Source organism: Trifolium pratense, linkage group LG6, assembly GCF_020283565.1.
Source record: "Trifolium pratense cultivar HEN17-A07 linkage group LG6, ARS_RC_1.1, whole genome shotgun sequence".
NCBI classification, from domain to species: domain Eukaryota; kingdom Viridiplantae; phylum Streptophyta; class Magnoliopsida; order Fabales; family Fabaceae; genus Trifolium; species Trifolium pratense.
This window is the reverse complement of record NC_060064.1, coordinates 12,974,264-13,001,370: the sequence shown is the minus strand read 5'-3', so window position 1 is coordinate 13,001,370 and position 27,107 is coordinate 12,974,264. Positions and strand designations below refer to the sequence as shown.

General features: G+C 33.2%; 3 protein-coding genes across 4 annotated transcripts; all 3 read right to left on the bottom strand.

Moving 5' to 3' along the window:
- Nucleotides 1-5,343: 5,343 nt before the first annotated feature.
- LOC123889835 (protein DETOXIFICATION 21-like) lies at nucleotides 5,344-9,198 on the bottom strand. Its single transcript, XM_045939341.1, has 8 exons — nucleotides 8,876-9,198; nucleotides 7,937-8,475; nucleotides 7,525-7,611; nucleotides 7,223-7,279; nucleotides 6,472-6,710; nucleotides 5,811-5,929; nucleotides 5,615-5,701; nucleotides 5,344-5,533 (listed from the first exon to the last, which is right to left on the bottom strand). The coding sequence occupies exons 1-8, from the start codon at nucleotides 9,128-9,130 to the stop codon at nucleotides 5,450-5,452; spliced, it is 1,467 nt and encodes a 488-aa protein (XP_045795297.1). The 5' UTR covers nucleotides 9,131-9,198; the 3' UTR covers nucleotides 5,344-5,449.
- A 5,610-nt stretch (nucleotides 9,199-14,808) lies between these two features.
- LOC123892514 (protein DETOXIFICATION 21-like) lies at nucleotides 14,809-19,038 on the bottom strand. Its single transcript, XM_045942321.1, has 8 exons — nucleotides 18,535-19,038; nucleotides 17,615-18,153; nucleotides 17,171-17,257; nucleotides 16,849-16,905; nucleotides 16,259-16,497; nucleotides 15,598-15,716; nucleotides 15,402-15,488; nucleotides 14,809-15,319 (listed from the first exon to the last, which is right to left on the bottom strand). Exons 1-8 carry the CDS (start codon nucleotides 18,787-18,789, stop codon nucleotides 15,236-15,238), a joined length of 1,467 nt encoding a protein of 488 aa, XP_045798277.1. The 5' UTR covers nucleotides 18,790-19,038; the 3' UTR covers nucleotides 14,809-15,235.
- Nucleotides 19,039-21,459: 2,421 nt separating this feature from the next.
- LOC123890150 (protein GrpE) lies at nucleotides 21,460-25,659 on the bottom strand. 2 transcript variants are annotated; one of them, XM_045939703.1, is made up of 3 exons: nucleotides 25,274-25,659; nucleotides 23,004-23,522; nucleotides 21,460-22,104 (listed from the first exon to the last, which is right to left on the bottom strand). In XM_045939703.1, exons 1-3 carry the CDS (start codon nucleotides 25,526-25,528, stop codon nucleotides 21,868-21,870), a joined length of 1,011 nt encoding a protein of 336 aa, XP_045795659.1. In that variant the 5' UTR covers nucleotides 25,529-25,659; the 3' UTR covers nucleotides 21,460-21,867. The 2 variants fall into 2 exon arrangements, with proteins under 2 accessions (XP_045795659.1, XP_045795660.1); XM_045939704.1 differs by having other exon boundaries at nucleotides 21,460-22,521; nucleotides 25,274-25,622.
- Between the last annotated feature and the right edge of the window lie 1,448 nt (nucleotides 25,660-27,107).

Below are 27,107 nucleotides of genomic sequence, written 5' to 3'. Positions count from 1 at the left end.
CAACCTCTCTGATGACAGTCAATTATATGATGTTTTTAGTAGTAATTTAGGGTAGTTCTAATAGCAATTGAAGCCCAAAAGCAAGCAAATACCTGGAAAAGTGAAGTTACTTGGCCTAGAGGCAAGAAAAGTGGAAAAAGCAGCAAAAAAAGCAAAACCATAATAAACAGCGCAATTCATCGTACCTACGATGAGATCCAGCGTGGTGCGATAAGAAGGCGGTTTAAATCGAAGAAAATCTGCAACAAATCTTTATCATCGTACCACGATGACTTGTCATCGTGGCACGATGAAAGGCGGTTGAAGAAAACAGAAAATCTGGAGAAGATCTTTCATCGTACCACGATGTGATCCATCGTGGCCACGATGAGGCAAAATTACACGACATCGTGGCCACGATGGGTGCGATGGACGCGCAGAAAAAGCCTAAACCCAGCTGAAAAACTATAAATAGAGTCTTCCTCCTTCACTATTATTCATTCCAAAATATTCAGAGACATTGAATATTCACTCTAGAGTTAGGAGAACAATAAGGAGGAGGCAAGGAGGACCAAGGAACTCCAAGGCCAATAAGGTTCTTTTCTTTATTGTTTTTGTAATTTATTTTTCCTAGGTTAGGTGGAGTCGATGAACTCCCTTACGAATGCTTGGTTTTGTATAATTTAGGTATAAATTCAGTTGTTGCTATTGAAACTGTTTTATTGTCTGGTTTTTATATTTATTTTAATACTGATCACATTAGAATAAAATCTAAGGAAATTAGTGGATATTAGATAGGAAACGAAGTTAATTATCCCGAACGAAGGACGGTGTGCTAAGGTCCAACATAAGACCATTAAATTCAGTATCAGAGGTCTTAGTATAGGATTAAAAGCTTAGTCTAGAATGATAAATTCTGCCTGAAGTCAGAGTTAGGACTAGTTTGAGGAACACGTGACAGCTTGCGACACATTGAGCCTTAAGGGTAATGATACCAAAGTTTAAACGAAAAAGTGGAACCGACTGGGGCGAGGATATTTAAGCAGAGTAAAGGCAACCCTAACTAGGCTCTGACCAATTTGTAATAGAAATAGGGAACAAGTGCTTCCGAACCTATTTTATAAGACTAATCCTGATTGAGGGGAACAATGGAATTAACCACCAAGAAGGAGTAAGGGAGAGATTCAAAAACACTTAACCACCCCGCGTGGATACACACACACTTTTACTGTATTTTTCAGTCATTTACTTTCTTGCAATTTACTTTTACCCGCACAACTATCTCCAAACAAAGCGAATGCAAAACCATTCATAAGCGAAACTAGTAATTTTGGCACATTCCCTGTGGAGAACGATAACTTATCATTTTATTACTTGGTTGTGATTCTGTGCACTTGCAGAGCCACCATCACTCTCCTATACATATCAGCCACCGGTGTAATTTGAGTAATATTACACCGCTCAATAACGCTTCAAGGAATAAAAAATTTACAAAATCCACCATTGGACTGAAAGTTTATATCATATAGATCATTCATGTTCAATTTTACAAAAATCTAAAATCGTTTCATATGTTATTGAGACCGATCAAGATTAACGCTTTATGTGTTTTTATTGAATACCGTTAAGCTTGGTCAATCTCAATAACATATCAAACGATTTTAAATTTTTAAAATTTAACATGAATGATCTATATGATATAAACGTTCAATCCAACGGTAGATTTTGTAAAATTTGTATTCGTCGAAGCGTTATTGAACGGTGTAACATTACTCAAATGTTACACCGGTGTAATTTGATCTCCTCCTCTATATATATATATATAGGGTTTTGCTAACGTACACACGCTTATTTTTAAGAAGGTGTGTATTAGCAAGTTATAACTAAAAAGTAGTTAAATACACCCTAAGGTGCATGTGGTTAATGCACACATTCTAAAAAATAAGTGGGTGTACGTTAGCAACTCCTATAGGCATTTGCTATAATACATCTACTTTATTTTTAGAAGGTGTGTGTTAGCAAATGATAACTAAAAAGTAGTTAAATACACCTTAAGGTGTATGTTGCTAATGCATACCTTCGTGTGTGTGTGTATATATATATATATATATATATATATATATATATATATATATATATATATATATATTTCACTATATTATTGTTATTATTATATATCTTTCTAAGCAGGTCGTTTTTAAACCCAGGTTGAATATTAATCCAAATTTTTTGTAGTGATCCTTTTATATTTTTTCGAAGAAGTCGGATAAACACAAAACGATCCAAGTCATTGTGTCGTCTAGTTTTTTTTTTTTTTTTTTTTTTGACCGAAGGAAACTCATGACATTTCATTAGCAATAATAGAATCGATACAAGAGGGTACATCAATGAAAATATGGAAACTAGCTAGAGATGAGGCCACATTTGCTAATATATGAGCGGCCTCATTGGCTTGTCTCCTAACAAACTCAACCCGAGAGTTTCTAAAATGAGAGTTATGAATATATTGACAATCTTTAATGACATCTCCTAACCCAGAAATATCTTTTGCTTTGCTATGAAACTTTGCAACAACATTCTTAGAGTCAAGTTCAAAGTCTACATTCTCCAATTGCAACTCTTGGATCCACTTCAAAGCATGGAGCAAACCTACCGCTTCTCCGGTGTCGACATCGAGAATGGGGGAAAACCATTCAGTTTTTGCAAGGACAAAACTCCCTTGATCGTCTCGGATACAAATACCAATCCCTGTCCTATTGCGCCTTGTAGAGAAAGAAGCATCAACATTACACTTATATCTTCCTACAAGTGGTTTTGACCATACCGAGTCAACATGTTGTTGTTGCGGAACGGTTCGTCGTTGTTGTTGTTGTTCCTGTGCTACATTCCACTCCATGATTAAGTTTCTTGCTCGGTCACACACCACATGTAGTGTTTCACTATGATTCTTCCATATTTTATTATTCCGTTGCTGCCATATACTCCATAACAACGCTGCAAAGAGAGAGCGTTCAGCTTTTCCAAGAACCTGCAACACAGAAAAAATTGTACCAGTAATTTCGGCATTATTATTAATGTGTTGTTGTATCATGTTCCACCAGCCCACATTCCGCCACAGAGATTCACTATTTTTGCACAAAAAGAAAACATGGTGACTGTCTTCTAAGCCATCATCACATAGCACACAAGAATTTGGACAATTAACCCCTTTTGCGTTAAGGCGAACTCTAGTTGGAACACAGTTACGACATAACCTCCAAAGAAAATTCCTTAATTTAGGTGGAGATTTTATCGTCCAGATTAAATTCCAGTGTCCCGGAATTTGTAGGTGAGAAGTATCAATAGCATCCACAACGCAGTAACGATAAGCACTTTTAACAGAATAAATACCATTCTTCTCATATCTCCAAATAATCCGATCATTCTGAACCGACGCAAGAAGAGGAGTTTTGAGAATTTTTGTTGCAGTATTGTCATCTACAAGGTCTTGAATTAAAGGGGCATTCCACCTTTTTTCATTGCCTATAAAGATGTCAGATATAGTCATATTTGCTAGTTCCTCATGCAAATTTGGTGGTGTTGGAATCATTGAACCATCTGAAATCCACCTATGATTCCACATAGGAATGTCATGCCCAGACCCAACCACCCATTGGTAACCATTTCTCACTACAAACTTTGCACTCCAAATGCTACGCCAAACGTAACTTGGGTTGTGACCAATGCTTGAACTAAGAAAATCACTTTGAGGAAAATATTTAGCTTTGAAAATTCTAGTGATTAAACTACCTGGATTGGTTAATAAGTTCCAGGCCTGCTTACCAAGCATTGCATAATTAAAAGCGGTAATGCTCTTAAAACCCAAGCCACCAACATTTTTGTGCATCGCTAAGCGTTCCCATGATAACCAATGAATACCTTTAGCCTGCTCCTGATTGTGGCCCCACCAGAACGAATTCATCATCTTCTCAATTTCATCACTAAGAGAGTGTGGAATTAAGAAAATACTCATAATGTAAGATGGAATAGATTGCAGAACTGACTTGATCATAACCTCCCTGCCTGCTTGAGAGAGACAACAGCTGCTCCAAGAATTAATCTTTTTCCAAATTCTATCCTTAATGAACTTGAAAGTGGCCTTTTTACTTCGACCTACCATAGAAGGTAGTCCGAGATATTTTCCAGTCCCCAGAACTTGTTGCACTCCTAATAAATTAGCTATTGAATTCTTGATAGGAGATAAGACATTTCTGCTGAAGTAGACCTCAGATTTAAACAAATTTATTGATTGGCCTGAAGCAATTTCATAAGTAGAGAGAATGTTCTTCATAACTAAAGCCTCATTTTCTTCTGCTCTAAATAGCAATTGGGACGCCCTTTTTGATAAAACCAAATAGGGATCTGTATAATGGAAAATTCTCATTTTATTTTGATGGAGGTTTTTTTTTTCTTCATAAAATTTAAACTAAATAGCGCAAAATTGTATTTATAGTCAGTTTGGATTTGACTTATTTTTTAACTTATGAAAATAACTTATGCAAATAAATAAACTTTTATGTTGATTCATAAGTTTTTAATGACAAAAGTTGTATCATTATAATTTGTTTTCTCATAAACTACTTTTAAAAGCTTATGATAATACATAAAAACTTATTTATTTGCATAAGATGTTTCACATAAGCTCAAATATAAATCAAGACAGACAACACCTTAATCAATCTCCAAAAAGGTGTAACAAAAAAATCTCCAAAAAGAGATAGAGACCTAGTAATCTATAGTTAAGTCGCGACCAATAATTATTCCCACCAAGAATCAAACCTAGATTCTCTCAAACTAGAATAAAACCTTGATGGAGTGGTCCATATAGTTACTCAAGTTGATTTCCAATTTTCAGTTTCTATAAGTCAAACCCCGACTTCCTTGAATTTTTTCGCTCTTCTACATTTTTTTTGAATAGTAAATTATATTAGTATGCTAATTGTCATGTTAGTATTTATTTTTCTTTTTGTCGGAACTTTGAATCCTGACGACCTCCAAGTTCGTAACCCTTAGTCGAACCAACTAAATCAGTAGAGACTTTCATTGATGATTTCAAGGTACTTTCAACGTGTAATGTATCATTTTAAGGTATTTAAAATCATGTAGTTTAATTTTGTTGATGATCAAGTTTATACTTATTATTACAACTTAATTTTTTGGTATATATATGATTTTCTATTTATAAATTAATTTTATTTAAGCCCCCTGCCCTCCATTTTTTGCTAGCTCCACCATTGCACTTAAATCAATAATTTTTTATTTTTTTTACAGAAAATCAATAATTTGTTGAAATGTAAATATTAAGTGTAAGAAAACAAGATACCGTTAAAAAGGAAACACAAGGAAAATGACGATATATTTTCTCTCCTTTTAATTAGACTTTTTTTGATTGAGTTCTATTTTTTCTTCTAAATAAATATCTTAATATTCTTTAACTAGATATCCTTGATGTGTTGTTTGATTCATCACTCTCCACTACAGCCCATTTGTTAACACGATTTCGAGCAATCTCAACCTGTAAAATTCATGTGTAACTTTTAGTTGCTTCTAAGAAACCATTAAACATTTCACAAATTATATATAGTAAATTAATTACCTGCTTGTCCCAGTCAGTTTTAAATGCGATTGTGATTAGAATTATGGTTTGAACAAAAATTCCAAACAACATTCCAATCCAAATTCCCTGCAAAAGTGACACAATTTTAGCACCAATATCTCTCTTTAATCAAGATGCATTAATCTGTCTTTAAATTATGTGATCTTGGGAATGAGATTAATAGTTTGGTCTTCACCTTAACTTGCAAATGGAGAAGATTACCAAGCACCACTCCAAAAGGAATACCAATGAGGTAATAGGAGCCTATGTTTACATATGCTACAATGCTCTGCCAACCAGCTCCAACAGCAACTCCTACTCACAAAAACATCATTAGCAGGTAAGCTAATTATTCAATTAGATATGGTTATTGAGTATTGGGTCTAACTCGATCCTACAAAATTAGCTTATAAAATGAGGATTGTCATAGCTTATAAACATATATTCAGGTCATCTCGCAACTGATGCGAGACTTCTCGCGCCTAGACTATTGGGCTTGGGGAGCGGATATAAATGGTGGAAGGCATGATCAGAAACCTGATAGCAGGTGGCCTAACGGATTATGAAAGAGATTTTGATACCATCTTAGAATTTAGTATTGAGCCTAACTCGATCCTACAAAACCAGCTTATAAGATGAGGATTACCCTAACTTATAAACATATATTCAGGAGTCTGGACATCTCGCAACCGATGTGGCATTTTTTAAGTGTTAACATACCATTTGTGATGTTTGGCATAAGTACTAAGGGTGCAATAGCATGCAACTAACATGCCTAATATTAGAGTATTCAGACTTCATAAAAAAAATTGAATCAATAAACAATAACAAATAATAATTATGATGTAAAGATTTACCAGAGAGCACAGGTTGGACACTATTCAACAGTATGGAGATTGACAACAAAGGTGATAGATCACCAACTGCATTAGCCACATCTGGATTTGGGGTGAAAATGTATGCAAGTTTTTCCCTTAGGAATAGAAAGATCAAGAATAGCACAAATCCAATGGAAAATGATGTGAGCACTGCTATCACAATGGAAAATTTTGCTGCCTTTGAACTCCCTCTTCCAAGTTCATTTGACACCCTAACACTGCAAAAAATAGAAGAAGTTTATCCTCATCAATCTATTGCTTTGTAAATGAAAATTGGTGTTGTATAAGGTTTGATTCCTATACATGAAAATTTTAATCAAGAGATAATACGTCTTTTTGGTAATAGACGAAATGGCAAATCCATTATAAACTCTCACACATAAGTGGAGGAGTCAGGGTTTAAACCCCGGTCTTGACATATGACCTAACAATTGCGGCAATTTTTTGTCACTCTATCTAGGACTTGTGGACAATATTTTTTATTTTCATTATGGTTTCAAGGAACCTAGCAACGAGACTCGTACTAAGAGAAGTGGAAAATTGCGAGTTTGAATTCAGTTTTCAACATATCAAATGTCTATGCAGTCTTTTATCCTTTGAGTTGTACTAGACAATAATATTTAATTTAAAGAAAATAAAATAAACTTTTCAATAAACTTTAGTGTAAAGAAAAAAATTGTTAATGTTAATGATTTTGAAGATAAATGAGATTGTGATGTCAATGAAGTACCTAGCTCCAGCCATGAAACCAAGGGATATCATCATTTCCCATCCATTGATGTTGAGGCTGCAAAAATTATAATTTCATCAACTCACAGTTCATTATCCCATAATACTATATGTTGACGCAAAAGTGTCATCGTGAACATAACTCAATTGGTAGGGACATTGCATGTAATATACAGGGATCTGAGTTTGAAGTCTGGTATTTCCACTTATTCACCTTAAAATTGAATTTCTAGCCACTAGACTATTTAACAAAAAAAATGTTGAAACAAAAGTAATTAAGAATGATATTGAGGGATATAGTACCATATGGCCAGAGCATCAATGGCAACCTCAGCATTTTTCATGTTCCCTGTTAGTAGAATCAAAACTGTGTTGTACCATATTTCAAGACTGTAAAAGTAAACCATAGCTTCATGTTAGTCTCATAGCTCTTTTATTGCAATAATATTTTCATTCTTTTATCCTGCATTATAAAACTAGTTATATCACGGTGGCATTTCCAAAATCGTTGTCAGCCACCGTAATTTTGCAAAAGCTACACTATGTAACTTTTATAAAATCAATACATCACAATAGCTCATCGTGATTCTGTCAAACTGACCACAATTCCAACATAGCCTAGAAACCTTGGTGTATGGCAAAATGTGATAAGAAAGTTTATTACAAATTATACATAATCTAAGAAAATGATTAGGAAAATTACTGAAACTCTTACCATAACATAGCTCCAGAAGACAAAGAAAGCTTGATAACAGGCCAAAGATCCTTAAAAGCCAAAAATGAGAAACCCTTCCATGTCTCAGGACATTTTGTCATGATAAAAACAAGTTGGCCCGAATTTGGTATCCAATAAGCTAAAAGGATTGATGTCATTGCACCATTAAGCCCAAACTTGAACTTAACAGTTAAAAGCCATGACAAAAAAACATGAATTGAAATTGAAAAAGCTGCAAGGTAAGCAATAATCTTGTTCTTGCTTTGTGCTTGTAGGAACATTTGACAAGTGAATGAGACTGCAAAAGAAAATATGATACCTATTGACCATATTGAAATGCTTCCTGCAACTTGTGCAATAATTTTATCTTGGCCAAGTGCCTCTAAAATTGGGGTGGTAAAAATGTATATTGGAAGAAGAAAAATTGTGGTTAGGAATAAAACTATCCATGATCTTTGAAGATATACTCCTAGCATATCATACTTTTTTGCTCCATATGCTTGTCCACATAGAGTTTGCAATGCACTTGCCATGCCCAACTACAATTTGAAAAAAAAAATTAAAAAAAAATTATTTTACTAGATTTCAGATTTTCCAATTAGATTGTGTGCATGTGACTTCACGCGTTATGTAGTCAGCTGCATCTAAATTGTACTATAAAAAATTAGATGGCCCAAATTTCAGAACAGATTTAATGAACTTCAATGCAGATTTGTATGTGCACACACTCCAATACACGATAACTTAAACAATTACTAGTTGAATCAAGGTTTTAAAAATTTGTCCTCGACCACAATTGTATCTACAAGTTTGTGACATCACGGTTTTTGATGTCTGGACAATTATGATGGAGGTCGCATCAATGATATTTGATCGTGATTTTTTCTAATATCAAAATTACATCCGCGATTTAAAAATTTAGGAACAGTATTGACTCACCAAAATACCATTTGCAAATCTGACTAGGACAGTCGTAACAAGGGCATAGGCAGCTAATTCAGTTGAACCAATATGACCAATGAAAGATTGAGCAACAACTTGGATACCAAAAGTTGAAAACCTATTGAATATTGCAGGACCTGCTACTATCCACATCTTCTTGCTTTCTTTCCATATCCTTTTGTTTAGTGGTACTTCTTCATCCTCTGAAATGTTTTGATGCTGCAAAAGGTTCTTCTTTAGCCCTTCTCCCATTTTTATTTCAATTTCTTCTACTATGGAGATGTAAATGGTTTAAATATTTTCATGAAAGATAGTGTATATGTTGAACACTTGCACTATGTCATATAAATAAATAATTTTTGACCAAAAAGAATAAAATATAATTAATTAATTAATTTTGACCAAAAAAATAAAATATAGATAACAAATTATTAAACTATTTTTCTTGACTAAAAAAACGAAACCGTTTAATTTTCTATTTTACAAATTCAATCTTTCAACAACCTGCTCATGGTTAGATCGATCGGTTTCCGGTCAAATCGGAAGAACTAGAAGATTCTACCTCTGAAAGGTGCCGCCCTATTCACCAAGGAATATTTTGGTTGTTTTTGGCAGATCGCTTAATACTAGGTTGGATCGGATGTCAACCAATGAGTTTCTGCCTTGTTGTAAAAAAGGGAGTTGGGTTCGCCCCGTTTTTTTTTTTGGTGTTGTAGGGGAGGGATTGGCCTTTCTAATTCCTCGGAAATGCACCTGGAGGGCAACCTCTCTTTTGACCCGGTCTGGTATGTCTTTTCGAACGATGTTTTTGAACATAACTTCGATAGACGAGAGGTGTAAGCACCGCGAGGTGTGAAGCCCACTGGGTCTAGTTTGTTGAAGAAAGTTAGTTAGGAAAATTTGTTTTTATTAGTTTTTAGGTACGTGATTTTATGTTACATTAGCAATTCACATAAACATTTAACTTAGATTAAATTCACGAACGATTAAAATCACAAGGAAACAAGAAATCCCATGAAAAATATGTTACATTAGCAGTTTACATAAACATTTAACTTAGATTAAATTCACGAACGATTAAAATCACAAGGAAACAAGAAATCTCATGAAAAATAGAATGTCATATAATTGAAAAAAATATAAATTCACTAACATATACAATAAAGCCTTAACAGAAGATATTCAAAATTCAATCTTTTATTGTGATTAATGACACATTAATAGAGTTTATGTGAGTTTGTGAGAGAACAGATTAATGTGGTTTATCAGAACGCGTGAAACAATAACATAAAAAGATGACAAATGGTTTTTAAGAATAGAACAACAATTTTGAGGGTGTGGTTATGGTGCATAAGCCCAAATTTATGTACCATGCATAAACTTGTTTCCTACACCCACCATATTTGCTTCATACACCAAAAGTCAACCAAAAGTCAGCCCAAGCCCAAAATTAGGCAATCCATTACTCGCGCGCCCCCCATATACTACCCCATTACTTGCGCGCCCCCCATTTTGCTTAGCGCACCCCCAGTTTTTTTTTTCCTTTTTTTCCTAGATTTCTTGTGAGCCCCCCAATTTTTTTTTCCTCCCCTAGATTTTTAGCGCGTCCCCAATTTTTTTCCCTCCTCCAAACTTCTAGCGCACCCCCCCCAAATTTCTAGCGCGCCCCCCGTTTCCAATTAAATAATAACTTTTGTTCCTTTGAAGTATATATTATAAAAATCCATTTTTAATTAATTTTCGTCATACACCCCCTCGAAGCCCAACATAATAACGAATGGTTCATGTATATATAAAGCATACTTGTCAAACATACAATTTAATTTTAAGTTTTATCAATCATAATCACAATATAAATAAAATCTGATACATTAATTACATATATATATATATATATATATATATATATATATATATATATATATATATATATATATATATATATATATCGATTTTTCTTTACAATAAAAAAATGATCGAATCCAATATCTCATGCATACTATCCAAATTTTTTTCAACTAAACTAACCCTAATTGCTTTATATGATTTTTTGCTTTATTTAGCATGGTTTTGTAAAATGGTTATGTGATGTTTTACTTAATAACAATGGTTTTAGTGTATAACATCTTGACACTAATGCCCATATGAAACCATTTAACTAAAATAATGATTTCAGTGTATAACGCTATGAAACCATTTAACTAGACTAATGGTTTCAGTGTATAACATCTTGAAACCAAATAACAACACTAATGGTTTCAGTGTATAACAGTATGAAACCATTTAACTAGACAAATGGTTTCAGTGTATAACATCTTGAAACCAATTAACAAGACTAATGGTTTCGGTAATAATCAATATTTAAACCATTAAACCATACTTATGGTTTCAGTAATAATCAATATTTAAAATCATTAAACCATTTAGTGTAAAACCATTTTACAATACAAATGGTTTCAGTGTATAACTATATGAAACAATTTAACCAGCATAATGGTTTCCAGGATTTTTAAAACCATAAAAACACAATATTGATTTCAATAAACACATAAAACCATTTTATAATACAAATAGTTTCACTTTTTAACTCTCTGAAACCATTTAACCAGCATAATGGTTTCCAGGATTTTTAAAACCATAAAAACATAATATTGATTTCAATAAATACATAAAACCATTTTATAATACAAATGGTTTCACTTTTTAACTCTCTGAAACCATTTAACCAGCATAATGGTTTCCAGAATAATTGTAACGAAAATTCATACTTATGGTTTCACTGTTGTAACGAAAATTTATATTCTTGAGGAAAACATACAACCAGAGAGAGTGACTGGCCTCAAAGGGTCTCAAAATATTCAAATAATTTTGTATAAAATTCTGCGAATTTTTCAAGAAATATTAATATTTTTAATAACATTTCTTCCTCATTTAAATAATTAAAAATAGTTACAGGTGTCCAAAAATTCCCAAAGAGATACCCAAATTTCAAGAAAATTATGTATTGTTTTTATATAAAACAAAATTAAAAAAACGGATTTCATAGGACCCACACGCGCCTCAGCTGCGACTGGGCGTAGATGACGCGCACTGTTCATCTCCACCTTCACCCATTTCTGCAATTCGCGGGTCACGCGACCCGGTTTACCGACCCACACGCGAAACCATTAGTCTTGTTAAATGGTTTCAATATGTTAATTCATTAATATTGACTATGAAGGTAAAATAGATTTTTTGAATCCTTAAATTTCAGAAACAAGAGATGCTTCTTGCCATGTTTCCCTGGACTCAAGTGCTTATAAAAGCACTTGTTCAAGTAAGCACTTATTTGATTAAGCTAAAAATATAAACATAAAAATTATGCAAGTAGAGGGGGTGCAGAACGTAAGTCAGGCGGGTGCAGAAAACAAATACAGAAGTCCAGGCCCAAGCCCAGTCCATTTTCAAAAAAAAAAGTAGAAAGGAAGAAACGATTCCGTGCGGCGCCAGTCCATGGCGCGTGATACAGATCTCAGATGTCGGCCTTCTGATCCATCCGATGGCTAGGATTTAACAAATCAAAAATAGATCTGAGCCTTTAGATCGTTTTATAATAATCTAACGGTCATGACTTAAAATTGGAGGGAGCCAATGACGCGTCGCCACGTCATCGTCTTCAACCTCCACCTTCTTCTTCCTCATGAAGAACATAAAGGGAAGCCATGAAAGCTTCAAAATACCTTCATGATCATAACAACAACAACACTAAATCTCAACTGAAAATTACGAGTGGGTATACCATTTTACTCGAAATTTAACGCTGATCATGAATCCATGCTTAGATTTCACAGTGGAGGTATAGATTTTAAAAAACGATTCAATCTTTAAAACCTAAAAAAATTGAAATCACTTATTTGAGCGAAATAAGCAAAATAAACTGTTGGAAAAGCTTGAGGACATGATTTGGAACATGAATCAATTCGAAACTTACTTAGTTTGACTTTTAATTCGAAACTTACTTACTTAGTTTGGGATTTTGAGATGATAACATGTTTCATCAAAATGTCTATGATCGGATGGTTGTGATTAACTTATGCACCATACATAAGATTGACCTTATGCATATTAACTTGTGCCCAATTTTGATAGTATGATTAAATTTTAATGAAAATTGAGTGTAGCTAAGTTTTTTTGGGGTGTGACTAGAAAATTTCCGAAAGAAAAATGAATATAAATTTTTATTGTTTACTCCCTCCGTACCACATTATATGTGACTTTGACACTTTTACCCATATTAAGAAATATAATTAATGTTGTATGGAAAAGAGAAATTATGAATTGATTTACAAAATAAATTGAAAAAATTGAAAGAAGAAAGTAATAAATGGTTAAGGGTATAATAGAAAAACTAGCATATTAAACGTTTCATTGATAATGTAAATTGACTTATTATAATTTGGTATAATTTTTTTCTCATATAAGAGCATCCACAATTGAGATATTCATTTTTTAGTACTTAATCGGACACCACGTGTACAAATCACTTATTTATAATTTTTTAATAATAGTACCTAATAAGTATTCAATCTCTCCGACCCGAATCTCTTAAAAAGTTTTAAATGGGTCCCGCCAATAACACATTCAATCAATAACTATACATCATTATAAATGGGACCCACAAAAACAAAATAGGTACCACTTCTTATCGTAGAACCAGTACCTATTAGGTACTTAAAAAAAGGGTAAATGGTGTTTTACCCCTGCAAAATAGGCGAAATTTGTGTTACCACCTGTAAAAAAAAATTTGGGATTACCCCCTCGCAATGTAAAGATTCCGTCAATTACCCCCCTCGGTGCCACTTGGATTTGGAATCTTCATTTTTGCTGATGTGACAAACCTAGGTGGCATATGACTGGACAAAAGTGATTACATGACATGACATGCTTACGTGGCCTTTAATTATTTTTATACTTAAAAAAAAAACTTTTCTATTTCTTTTTTCTTTTTTTTTTCTTCATCCTTACCACCATGACTTTACAATAATATCATCAATAAAATCCAGAAAAACAAAATCAAAAAGAGCAACTCATTACCATCAATTAAAGGAAAAGAACAATCGCAACAACTTCAAAGGTTGGATTTTGCCCACTAGAATGAACAACAAATTAAAAGGAAAAATTAGTAGAATCAATGATGGATTTTAGAAACTTTGGCATGAAGGCCACTGTGAATTTCCAGATACCGGCGAGCTTCTTCCAATTCAAAGATGTTTTTCTTCCTCTACAGAGATATCCGTTTTACACGAGACAACAACCTTTGTGACCTTAGTGAAGAGAATAACAAGTTATAGTGCCTCTCCGCCGCCACCTCCACCGTCTCCGGTCATCTTCTCCGGCGAGATGTTCGCCGGAAAACTCATAGAATCCTTCTTCAATCTCTCTGCCTCTCTCATTAAAGAAAAACGTGAAACCACAACAAGTAATCAACCAAAAGAATCATTCATTTTGTTCTTCAAAAAGTTCAAATATAGAAAACCACAACAACAATGAAAGGTTCAGATATGAAAATCACCACATCTATGTGTTCATTAATTTTTTGTTCCTAAAATTTTATATCTAAAAAAAGTAATAACAAGAAAAGTTTCAGATCTAGATAATCACAATCACGAAAACAGATTCAAGGTTCTGTCAATTGGTGGCTTCATCGCGATTTTCTCCGCCGCGCGCACCGCCGTCGAGCTACGACAACAGCAGCAATTTTCCAGCTAGAATTTTGTTTGTAAATTCATCACCTTCAAGTTGTTGCGGTTGTTCTTTTCCTTTTATTGATGGTAATGAGCTGCTCTTGTTGATTTTGTTTTTCTGGATTTTATTGATGATGTTATTGTAAAGTTATGGTGGTAGCGATGAAGATAAAAAAATAAAAAAGTTTTTTTTTTTAAGTATAAAAATAATTAAAGGCCATGTAATCACTTTTGTTCAGTCATGTGCCACTTAGGTTTGCCACATCAGTAAAGATGAAGATTCCAAATCCAAGTGGCACCGAGAGGAGTAATTGACGGAATCTTCACATTGCGATGGGGTAATCCAAAAAAAAAAAAATTTACAGGGGTAACCCAAATTTCGCCTATTTTGCAGGTACTACTTTTTATTGTAGAACCAGTCCCTATTAGATACTCTTTGTGTTTTGTTCCAATGGGAGTACCTATTAGATACTAGTACTTAAAAAAATAATAAGTACGCACTGTTAGAGATGATCTAATTTGTTAGGGTGAGGGAGTAGTTAATAGGAAAAATATGATATATTTTCTCTCCTTATAATTAGACTTTTTTTTATTGAGTTCTATTTTTTCTTCTAAACAAATATCTTAATATTCTTTAACTAGATATCCTTGATGTGTTGTTTGATTCATCATTCTCCACTACAGCCCATTTGTTAACACGATTTCGAGCAATCTCAACCTGTAAAATTCATATGTAACTTTTAGTTGCTTCAACTAATAAACCATTAACCATTTCACAAATTACATAGTAAATTGATTACCTGCTTGTCCCAGTCAGTTTTAAATGCAATTGTGATTAGCATTATGGTTTGAACAAAAATTCCAAACAACATTCCAATCCAAATTCCCTGCAAAAGTGACACAATTTTAGCACCAATATATCTCTCTAATCAAGATGCATTAATCTGTCTTTAAATTATGTGATCTTGGGAATAAGATTAATAGTTTGGTCTTCACCTTAACTTGCAAATGGAGAAGATTACCAAGCACCACTCCAAAAGGAATACCAATGAGGTAATAGGAGCCTATGTTTACATATGCTACAATGCTCTGCCAACCAGCTCCAACAGCAACTCCTACTCACAAAAACATCATTAGCAGGTAAGCTAATTATTCAATTAGATATGGTTAATCTTACAATTGAGTATTGGGTCTAACTCGATTCTACAAAATCGGCTTATAAAATAAGGATTGTCATAGCTTATAAACATATATTCAGACAATCCCGCAACCTATGTGGGACTTCTTAACACATCCAATCGCGCCCAACACTATAGGGCTTGGGGCGCATATATAAATGGTTTATGACACGATAAAAAACCTGATAGCATGCGGCCCAACGGATCATGGAAGAGGCTTTGATATCATCTTAAAATTGAGTATACCTTACAAAACCAGCTTATAAGGGAATTACCCTAACTAATGAACATATATTTAGGAAATCTCGCAACCGATGTGAGATTTTTTAATGGTTAACATACCATTTGTGATGTTTGGCATAAGTACTAAGGGTGCAATAGCATGCAACTAACATGCCTAATATTAGAGTATTCAGACTTCATAAAAAAAATTGAATCAATAAACAATAACAAATAATAATTATGATGTAAAGATTTACCAGAGAGCACAGGTTGGACACTATTCAACAGTATGGAGATTGACAACAAAGGTGATAGATCACCAACTGCATTAGCCACATCTGGATTTGGGGTGAAAATGTATGCAAGTTTTTCCCTTAGGAATAGAAAGATCAAGAATAGCACAAATCCAATGGAAAATGATGTGAGCACTGTTATCACAATGGAAAATTTTGCTGCCTTTGAACTCCCTCTTCCAAGTTCATTTGACACCCTAACACTGTAAAAAATAGAAGAAATTTATACTCATCAATCTATTGCTTTGTAAATGAAAATTGGTGTTGTATAAAGTTTCGAGGAGCCTAGCAACAAGACTCATACACACTAAATGTAGAGAAGTGGAAAATTGCGGATGTGAATCCAATTTCCTACATATCAACCGTCTCTGCAGCCTTTTATCATCTGAGTTGTACTGGACAATAATATTTAATTTAAAGAAAACAAAGACATGTGATTTAGCCTAACATAGTATTCAAAAGAAACTTTTCCATAAACTTTAGTGTATAGAAAAAAATAGTTAATGCTAATGAGTTTTTTGAAGATAAATGAGATTGTGATGTCAATGAAGTACCTAGCTCCAGCAAAGAAACCAAGAGATATCATCATTTCCCATCCATTGATGTTGAGGCTGCAAAAAGTATAATTTCATCAAGTCACAGTTCATTATCCCATAATACTAAATATTGAAGCAAAAGAATCCCGTGAGCATAACTCAAATGGTAGGGACATTGCATATAATATGCAGGGACCTAGGGTTGAAGTCTGGTACTTCCACTTATTCACCTTAAAAAATGAATTTCTAGCATGTAAAAGTGAATTTCTAGCCACGAGCTACTTGATAAAAAAAATGTTGAAACAAAAGTAATTAAGAATGAGAGTGAGGGATATAGTACCATATGGCGAGAGCATCAATGGCAATCTCAGCATTTTTCATGTTCCCTGTTAGTAGAATCAAAACTGTGTTGTACCATATTTCAAGACTGTAAAAGTAACCATAGCTTCATGTTAGTCTCATATCTCTATTTTTGAAATAATATTTTCATTCTTTTATCCTACAATATAAAACTAAGGATACAACTATAGATATAGAACATCATTGAATATAACTATTATATCACGGTGGCCTTCCTGGAATCACAGTTGGCCACCGTGATTTTGCAAAAGCTAACACTCTAACTTTTATAAAATCGTACATCACAGTAGCTCATCGTGATCCTGTCAAACTGACCGCAATTCCAACTAGAAACCAGGGTTTATGGCTAAATGTGATTAAAAAAATTGATTACAAACTATACATAATCTAAGAAAATGATTAGGAAGGTTACTCAAACTCTTACCATAACATAACTCCAGAAGACAAAGAAAGCTTGATAACAGGCCAAAGATCCTTAAAAGCCAAAAATGAGAAACCCTTCCATGTCTCAGGACATTTTGTCATGATAAAAACAAGTTGGCCCAAATTTGGTATCCAATAAGCCAAAAGGATTGATGTCATTGCACCATTAAGTCCAAACTTGAACTTAACAGTTAAAAGCCATGACAAAAAAACATGAATTGAAATTGAAAAAGCTGCAAGGTAAGCAATAATCTTGTTCTTGCTTTGTGCTTGTAGGAACATTTGACAAGTGAATGAGACTGCAAAAGAAAATATGATACCTATTGCCCATATTGAAATGCTTCCTGCAACTTGTGCAATAATTTTATCTTGGCCAAGTGCCTCTAAAATTGGGGTGGTAAAAATGTATATTGGAAGAAGAAAAATTGAGGTTATGAATAAAACTATCCATGATCTTTGAAGATACACTCCCATCATTTCATATTTTTTTGCTCCATACGCTTGTCCACATAGAGTTTCCAATGCACTTGCCATGCCCAACTACAATTTTCAATTTTTTTTTTTTAAAAAAAAAAAAGATTTAGCAAATTTCACATTTTGCATTTGTATTGTGTGTGTGAGACTTCACACGTCATGTAGTCAACTGTATCTAAATTGTACTATAAAAAATCATATGGTCCAAAATTCAATACAGATTTATCGAACATCAATGCAGATTTATATGTGCACACAACAATTACTAGTTGAAACAAGACTTTAAAAAATTGTCCTCGACTATAATTGTATCTACAAGTTTGCGACATCATGGTTTTTGATGTCTGGACAATTATGATTGAGGTGCATCAATGATATATGATCATGATTCTTTGTAATATCAAAATTGCGACTGCGATTTAAAATATTATGGAACAATTGACATACCAGAATTCCATTTGCAAATCTAACTAGGACAGTCATAACAAGGGCATAGGCAGCTAATTCAGTTGAACCAATATGACCAATGAAAGATTGAGCAACAACTTGGATACCAAAAGTTGAAAACCTATTGAATATGGCAGGACCTGCTACTATCCACATCTTCTTGCTTTCTTTCCATACCCTTTTGTTTAGTGGCTCTTCTTCATCCTCTAAAATGTTTTGATGCTGCAAAAGGTTCTTCTTTAGCTCTTCTCCCATTTTTATTTCAATTTCTTCTACTATGGAGATGTAAATGGTTGAAATAGTTTGATTTTCTATTTTACGAATTTTAATGCACACTTAGAAGGAATCTTTTCTAACCAGGATTTGTATTTTTGGTATAGTAAAAAAATGCAGCAATTACCGAGTTAGTCTAGCAAAGATGGCAAGAAGATTATAAAACATTTAATTGCACCTTTCAAAAAAAAAAAAAATTACTACAAATGAATTTTCTCAATTTTGTTATTTTTTTAATTTAATTTTTTTTCTCATTTTGGCTTTTACACACATTCACGGAATTCATCTCCTAGAATGATTAACTTATGATGGGTGACCCGTGAATAATCGGTGGATGACCTTGAATGCGTAATATCTTATAATTATACTCTCTGATTTTTTTTATAAAAGATGATTCATCTTTCTACAATCATTAAATAAATAATGTATTAAATATGTATTATAGACAATATACTTAAATTATTCACTGAATCTTGAAAGATGAACTGCCTCATATAAAAAATACCCAATCGAGTATCAAGTTTTAAAATGTCAGTTATATAACTTATATTTCATTGTCATCGTTGTAAAATCAACTTGCAAAATAAAACGTGACATTCTTTATAAATTCAATTCATACTTTTTTATAAATTCAGTTCATACATTATCTTTTCTTTTTTTAATCTCAGACCGATGATGAATAATTTTGTGAACCATTTCATATATTTTATCTTTTATTGACTTGATTTTTTTTTTTAATTAACACCGTACCATACCTTGCAAGATACCATAAGAAACTACAAAACGGCAAGACAGCAACATTTTTGTTTTTCTAGCTAGTTGTACATTATTAACTTGTAAGTTATTTAGTCAAAAAAAAAAAAAAAAAAACTTGTAAGTTATAATAACATTTGTCTGAGACACACACACAATACACCGGCTCAACATGCATGAATGAACCTGCTACACCACTACTTTGCTATTGACTTTACCTTCTCCACCTTTGTCCTTTCACAAGATTCCAAACCACAATTTTAATTTATAACAGAATGTGACATGTATATTTTTCGAAAGGAACAAAATTATTTTATGATCTCATCATAATAGAATTATGTACTTACCTAATAGTTATCCTTTGGATACCAAATACTGGAACAGGATTTGGTGCGGTAAATATTTCACGCAGTTTCACGCAATTTCGGATCTCAGTCATCCGATCATAAATGAATGGTTCAGATTACAAACAGCTGATTTTATTAATATATAATCTGAGCCGTTTGATTTTAATCTAACAATCGAAATCCAAAACCGCGTGAAACTGCGTGCAAATTGAACTGCAAGAAATCCAGATCCCCAAATACTAACAACTATCTTTGGCAGGACCAGAAGCATATGGCCAGTTGGCTACCATTAAGTAGTGGAAAACCATTTTAAAAAAAAAGTTTTTTTGCTTTTCTATTTGTGTGTGTGTCTATATTGGGCAATTAGTTGAACAATTAAAGTATCAATCAATTGATTGCATTTCCTTTTAGTATACAAAACAATTTTTTAATTGATTTTTGTTCAATTTCTTCTTATACTTATATTGAGAACTTTCAAATGAATTAAGTTTATGTGTGTCAAAAAAAAATTAAGAACTCACCCACACACACAAAAAAGTGCCTGTTAATAAAAAAATTAGGCAGAAAATTTCTATTTCATAAAAGTTTAAAAATTTGTTCAAATGTTAATCAAGAGACAAAAGTTAAGATAATTGTTATAAGAATTATGAGAATTCTCTCAACCTTATGAAGAATATATAATAATATTTTGGAAATTTCTATTTTGCTTAAGAACATCTCCGATGGTGTAGTGCCTATTAGGTACTCATGGTATTTATTAGGTACTACTATTGGAGCAATACTCATTTGAGTACCTAATAGGTACTAGTTCTACAATAAGTATCAATACATATTTTGTTTTCGTGAATCTCATTTATAATGATGTATAGTTATTGGTGAGATGTATTATTGGTAGGGCATATTTAGAATTTTTTAAGAGATATTAGGTTGGAGGAATTGAGTACTTATTAAGTACTATTATTAAAAAATTATAAATGAGTAATATGTACATGTGAGGTCCACTTAAGTATTAAAAAATGAGTATCTTCATTGTGAATGCTCTAACGGTAGAATCTAGAAAGAAGAGAATATGATGCCATCTTATCAAAGATCTTGCAACCATTACATCATGCAATACAAGTGGCTCTTATTCTCATTCCTATAATTGCATATAAAATATATTTATCATCATACTCGTAATGTCCATTCGTACTATGAATTGGAATTCCTAATTTAGGACATGACGTTGCAAAAGATCTGAACCATCCGATCTTAAATAGATGGTCGAGATTGTTTTACTATGAGAAACTAAATTTAAAAGGAGAATGTTAACTTGTGCCCTTAAGGGCACATTTTAAGGAGATAAATATAGAAAAAATTTATTGAACTTGTGATGTATTCAATTTTCTAAACATTAAATTCTTTGTATCATTAAATGCTATATTTCTATCATTAAGTGCTATCTCAAATCACCAACTGAGTGTTTATTCCGTAAGGCACGAAATCTAGGTCCATTCGTACTATTTGTACTGTGTTTATGTTAAGCTGTGGAGTTATCTATCTATATATTGGGTTTGCAGAGGGGAAAAACTTTCAGAAATTATCTTAAAAACCATTGGTGTACAACACGTAGAATTGCTTCTAGTTCTAGCTTAACCAAAGAATACATGTTCAATACGATGAAGAAATTATGAGTATAATAAAATCTTAATTTAAAAGTTCACACTGATTCTCCTAACTCCTGATTCCAAGCACTTGATCAATTGCAACTTACTCAGGGTCCTTCAAGAAATATGGTATCTCTGAATATTTAGTCATCTCTACCAAAGCCATGTAAGGACATAAATATCTGAAAAAATAATTCAAAATCTCATAATATTAATTTCCCTCAAGGAAGGAAACTTGGCAGGAAAATTTCTTGTTCCTGGAGATTAAACTGATGTACTTGTACAAAACTGAGTCCAGGCAGAGTTTTGTCCATTCAAGCAGACTCTGTTTCTGTGCTACCATCAATCTCTTTACCGTCCTCGGAAATTTCATTTGTGACTTGTTCTTCCTGTGATGCTTGTTCTGGCTTTGCTGGTCCTGGACCAGCTGATACCTTCACCATTGATGGGCGTAAGAGGCGGTCACCAAGTTTAAAACCTTTTCTGAATTCTTGAAGTATGATGCCTTCTTCAAACTCATCAGAATCCTCACGCATAATTGCTTCATGTAGCTTTTACAAGTAAAGTGAAAACATAGCTTATCAGAAAAAAATGCTCATGATTATCAATCTACTATATCATAAGAAACTTTCTAAAAAAGTTGACAAAAAAAGACCAAGCACGTATTTCATTTGAGGCAGTGGTTGAGGCAAAATTGTTTTGAGTCAAATAATCTTACAAGCATCCAACTGGAATAATTCTTTTTCTAAGAACATGTATTCATATACACATGTTGCTACAAAACAAAGCCTACTTTTTCTTGACTTTGTGACACATTCTTAAACTCACCAAGTTGGCTCGAAACAATCAAGAGTTGCTAAGAGTTAAAAGGGTATCCAGGTCTTCAGGAAACCTGAAGAAACTTGATATAGTGTTTCAAAAAGTTCAGCAAGATTGAATTTCGAGCCAACTGGTTTGCGGTTGCGCCCCTGCATAAATCATAGATGACAGCATTACGCCAAAAATGTATTCGAAGGAAGAGGTGGGCCAAAATATTAAAACAAAGTTAATAGATTTTTCAGAGAAAGGGAAAGATGCTTAAAATCTCAAATCAATATTGAAATAATTCAACTGATGACATGAATTATATTGCAGAAGGCAAAGATAACACTAGTGTAACTGTAAAGAGACATAAATTTGTAAACAATCAACAATCCTCCCAAAAAACAAATTTCCATCAGCAAAATTGCAATTTGAAAATTATACAGGCTGCTGTACAACAAGGAGACATACTTATACTAAGACAATGTAAATATCAACTATAAAGGTGTACTGTTTCCTTAAAAAAAGAAATTTATCAACTTCATTCTGGATAAATCATTATCACCTGCACTGATAATAAGATATTCTCTATCTAGAAAAGCAGATATATCTGAGTTTAACTATAAATTGAAATTGTTAATTAACTTACCATTGGATCAAAGGGGCTTCCAACCGTCTCCACTGGCTCAACTCCTAGTGAGTTTAGAATTTCAATGAACTGCTTGTATATGCTCTGATAGCTATTGTTTATTTTCTCCTCTCCCTCTGTTTCCACCTTAATCTGAGCTTTAGCTCTCTCAAAATTATCCAATACAGGCAACAAACTCTCCACAACTTCCCCCTGAGCATTTGTGACCAACGAAAGGCGATCTCTATCGGTCCTCTTCCGATAATTGTCAAAGTCTGCACCAATCCTTAGTTTCCGATCTTTCTCTATTGATAATTCTTCGGATAAAGAAGCTATTTTCCCTTCGAGACCTGCTATCTCGTCATCAATGGATTTTAATGATGATTCCAACTCGGCAACTTTGACTTCATCATTATTAACTAATGCTTCTTTGTAAGACTGCAGTAATACTAGCAAAGGTGAAGAAGGTATTTCAACAGCGTCGCTGAACTCATCATCACCTGTACTATCCTCCACAGCAACAGCACCATCTGAAGAATCCTGTTAAATTGGTGTATCAGAAAAGGGCAGAAAGTGAAATTATATACTCAGAATAGGGCAAAGGAGTGGTAAGAAAAGGTACCAAAATCAATAGAAGAAAAATACGGTGTTATTGAGCTAGTCCAAAATCTTTCAAAGACAAATCAAAACACAATCAAGAGTAATAGAATATAATAGTCACAAACAAGCCTTAACTAAGGCTTTAAGCAATTAGGACAAACTGAGAGATGTGACAATGGTGAATGGTGATACTACATATGCAAAAGAAGCAAATAATATAGGAACACAGTAACAAAATATGAAAAATGAAATAAAAGAAAAGAGATTGGGAGAGATGGAAATCAGTTAAATTATAAATATAGAAAAGATAATACCAAATGTCATAATAATTTCCTAAGGACTTCAGAAAAAAAATACAATTACAACAAAGAAAACACCAACTACCGAAGCCTTTTCCCACTAAATTAAGACGAGACAGTTACATAAATCAAACAGTGGCATAATGTTTTGTCATAATATTCAATCATGTATAACAACAGTCAATTTGAATTCAAATTTCTCATAATGATTTTGGCTACATGTTTCAGTTTGAAAACAACAATTATTTCTCTAAAAGAAGCTGAGGCAAACACGCACAATGCTGGAACGTCATGGAGTCTGGAAGGTCTCGGCATGCACTATAAAAGCTCAAGCCAAATTGTCTTCTTTACAAGACAGTTACGCCAAAAGAACCAGTTACACCAATCCTTCTCTACTCTTTGATAGTAGTTACAAGTTAGTAACCCCACCTAGACTCTATCAGTCTGTCACTATCCCTACATCACTCATGCACCCAATTCAAAATTTTAAACCTTGCATTGTTCACAGACCTCTTACAATACATAATGGTCAATGCAATATAAACAAAATATTAAGAAAAAGACAAACCAAACAATTAGAAGCACCTTCTACACTAATATTAACGTGATTTTCATTTCCATGTTTCCGTTTTAATCATAAAAAGAGGTTGTGAATCTTCTGCAAAGAGTTATGCATTGATGCATAGCAATGTTGTGTCTCCTAGGTTTATGGATGTACTCCCTCCGGTCCAATATATAAGAAAAAGTTTGCTTTTTAGGTTCATTGTAGAATTGATGTGTCCGAACTATAAGAATTGATGTATATAAACTATATTACTATAATTTAGTCTGGATACATCAATTCTATCATGAATCTAAAAAACAAACTTTTTCTTATATATAGGACTTGAGGGGGTAGTTTTTAAAAGAATTGGTTTTGTCTTCCATAAAGGGTTAGCTGCACAACTTTTTTTTTTAAGTGCGGCGCAACTTGTTGCCCGCTTGCCTTTCACTCCTCGGTAATTTATCTTGAATATATACAAAGTGAAAACCATAGTTTTAAATTACAGTCCGCAACTGCAATTGCAGCTGCACTATAAAGCTTTGGAATCTCTACAACAGCATGGCAAATTCGCAATTGCAACTGCATCGGTTGCATTTTCGGCAATACTGAGGTTTGCGGCATAACAGAAACCAATAACAATTCAGAACAATTGTGAAAACAAGTGACACTTTAATTATCAATTCAAACATATCCTAAACTACTGAAAACAGAATCAGTCTTAACCTAATAGTTCATTCTGTAATTACCACACAGAAAACACAAAATTTGAAAACGAACTTGCAATCTAAAATTCAACTCGGTAGTGAACAATTAACGGAACAAAAACACGTTTACTTAAGAAGACTCACCAGAACCTGAACTTCAGGTTGTTCTTGAACTTGAGGAGCCTCGGTATCTCCGTCAAAAGCAAAAGGTACTAACTTAACGAACCGGAGGGAGGGAATTGAATGGAACCGGAGGGATTTAAGTGGCGATAGTTTCCTTCTGGAGGATGTGATAGAAACCCTAGAGGTTTTGGGGTGATTGGATGATGTGGCGGCGGTGGTGGTGGTGAGGAGGGTTAGGGATGGCCGGAATGTGGGAGTTTGGAGGACGGTGGCCATCGGAGGAAAGAGTGAGGAGTGAAGGAGAGAGAGATAAGGTGAAGGTTGAGATTGGTGAATGAATGCGCAATGGTTTTGGAGTTGAAGAGAAAACAAATTGGTGGGAAAGGAGGGTCCGTTTGATGGGTTTTTATGTGGTTTAATCTAACGGTCGTGGTTTTTCATATACTATGTTGAAGGTTGATTTTCGATAAAGAAAAACCCTTTAGAAAGATCTGGAAAAGGGCTTCCGCTAACATGCACGAGTGCATGGTGCACGGTGCACAAGTTAGCGATTTCATTATAACGAATACGAATTTTATAAAATCTACTGTTATATTAAAATATTATATCATATAGATCATCCATAAATTTTTTTAGAAAAATTGAAAATCATTTGATATGTTATTGAAATCGGTGAAAATTAACGGTTTATAAATTTCTATTAAATATCGTTAATTTTTATGAGTCTCAATAACATATCAAATGATTTTTAATTTTTTTAAATTTTTTTATGGATGATCTATATGACATAAACTTTTGATCCAACGGTGGATTTTGTAAAATTCGTATTCGTTATAATGAAATCGCTAACTTGTGTACCGTGCACCATATGGTGCACTTGTGCATGTTTGAACTTGCCCCCGGAAAAGCCTATTCATATTCATTCACTCTTGATTTAATATTTGTTTAATTAATTAATTAAGTTTTGTCCCCAATTTTCGTTAACTCGCGAAATTGATCTCTTATTTTAAAGAGTTTAAAGACTACGCACCGTTGGTGTAAATTAATTTTACACTGACAGCCAATAAGAATGAAACATTATCATATTAAGAAAGTGATGTTTAGTAGGGTGATGTGGCGGAAAACGTGGTTGGTATTAGTTGACAGTACAAAATTATTTTACACTGTCAATGATATTCTTTTTTCTCTATTTAAAATCACTCGGTCTTTTTAATAAATTTTTATACAGAAAAAACGTGAATTAATATTCTCTCTGTCCTAAGCCACTATGTTTAGTCTAGTGGTGAGGGATTTGGGTAGTACGTTATAGGTCCTGGGTTCGATTCACAGCTCATTGTAAACAAAAAAAATATTCTCTCCGTCCTAAAATAAATGATCTAGTTGACCATTTCATATACTTTAAGAAAAGTGTATAAATAAAAGAGAGAGAAGTAGGCATAACAACGGGCGGAATGGATTTTGCCCTCCTCAAACCCATAAAGTTCGAGTTTCCCCAAACTCATATCCAACGGAGATCGGATATCTCTGTTACACCTTTTTTCTATATGAATTTTTATTGTATTTTAATATTTTTTATTTTAAAAAAAAAGTAAAAACCGCAAATTATTTTGTTTCAACAATATTTTTTTAAAAAAAGAAAATAAATAGAGAGAAAGGTTTATTTATTACTCAAATTAAAAATAAACACTCAAATTAAAAGATTGTTTAAGGGTTTCTAATTTAAAAGAGGTAAAATATAATGGAAAATGGGGCACTAGTTATTAAAAAGGAAATTTTATCTTAAAACTTGTGCATTGAACAGGGGCGTCTCCGAGTTTAATGAGGCTCTGTGCAAAATATAAAAGTGGCCCCTTAA

Bases quoted from the DNA above. Each gene is read 5' to 3' on its own strand.
- LOC123889835 (XM_045939341.1), bottom strand. From the start codon at position 9,130: ATGGGAGAAGGGCTAAAGAAGAACCTTTTGCAGCATCAAAACATTTCA. The intron at 7,612-7,936 runs GTAAGAGTTTCA...TTACTTTTACAG, and splicing joins TCTTCTGGAGCTATGTTATG to TCTTGAAATATGGTACAACA. The intron at 5,930-6,471 runs GTAAATCTTTAC...TTTTGTGAGTAG, and splicing joins TGTCCAACCTGTGCTCTCTG to GAGTTGCTGTTGGAGCTGGT.
- LOC123890150 (XM_045939703.1), bottom strand. From the start codon at position 25,528: ATGGCCACCGTCCTCCAAACTCCCACATTCCGGCCATCCCTAACCCTC. The intron at 23,523-25,273 runs GTGAGTCTTCTT...CCAATTTAACAG, and splicing joins AACCTGAAGTTCAGGTTCTG to GATTCTTCAGATGGTGCTGT. The intron at 22,105-23,003 runs GTAAGTTAATTA...TACTTGTAAAAG, and splicing joins GAAGCCCCTTTGATCCAATG to CTACATGAAGCAATTATGCG.
- LOC123892514 (XM_045942321.1), bottom strand. From the start codon at position 18,789: ATGGGAGAAGAGCTAAAGAAGAACCTTTTGCAGCATCAAAACATTTTA. The intron at 17,258-17,614 runs GTAAGAGTTTGA...TTACTTTTACAG, and splicing joins TCTTCTGGAGTTATGTTATG to TCTTGAAATATGGTACAACA. The intron at 16,498-16,848 runs GTACTTCATTGA...TATTTTTTACAG, and splicing joins GGTTTCTTTGCTGGAGCTAG to TGTTAGGGTGTCAAATGAAC.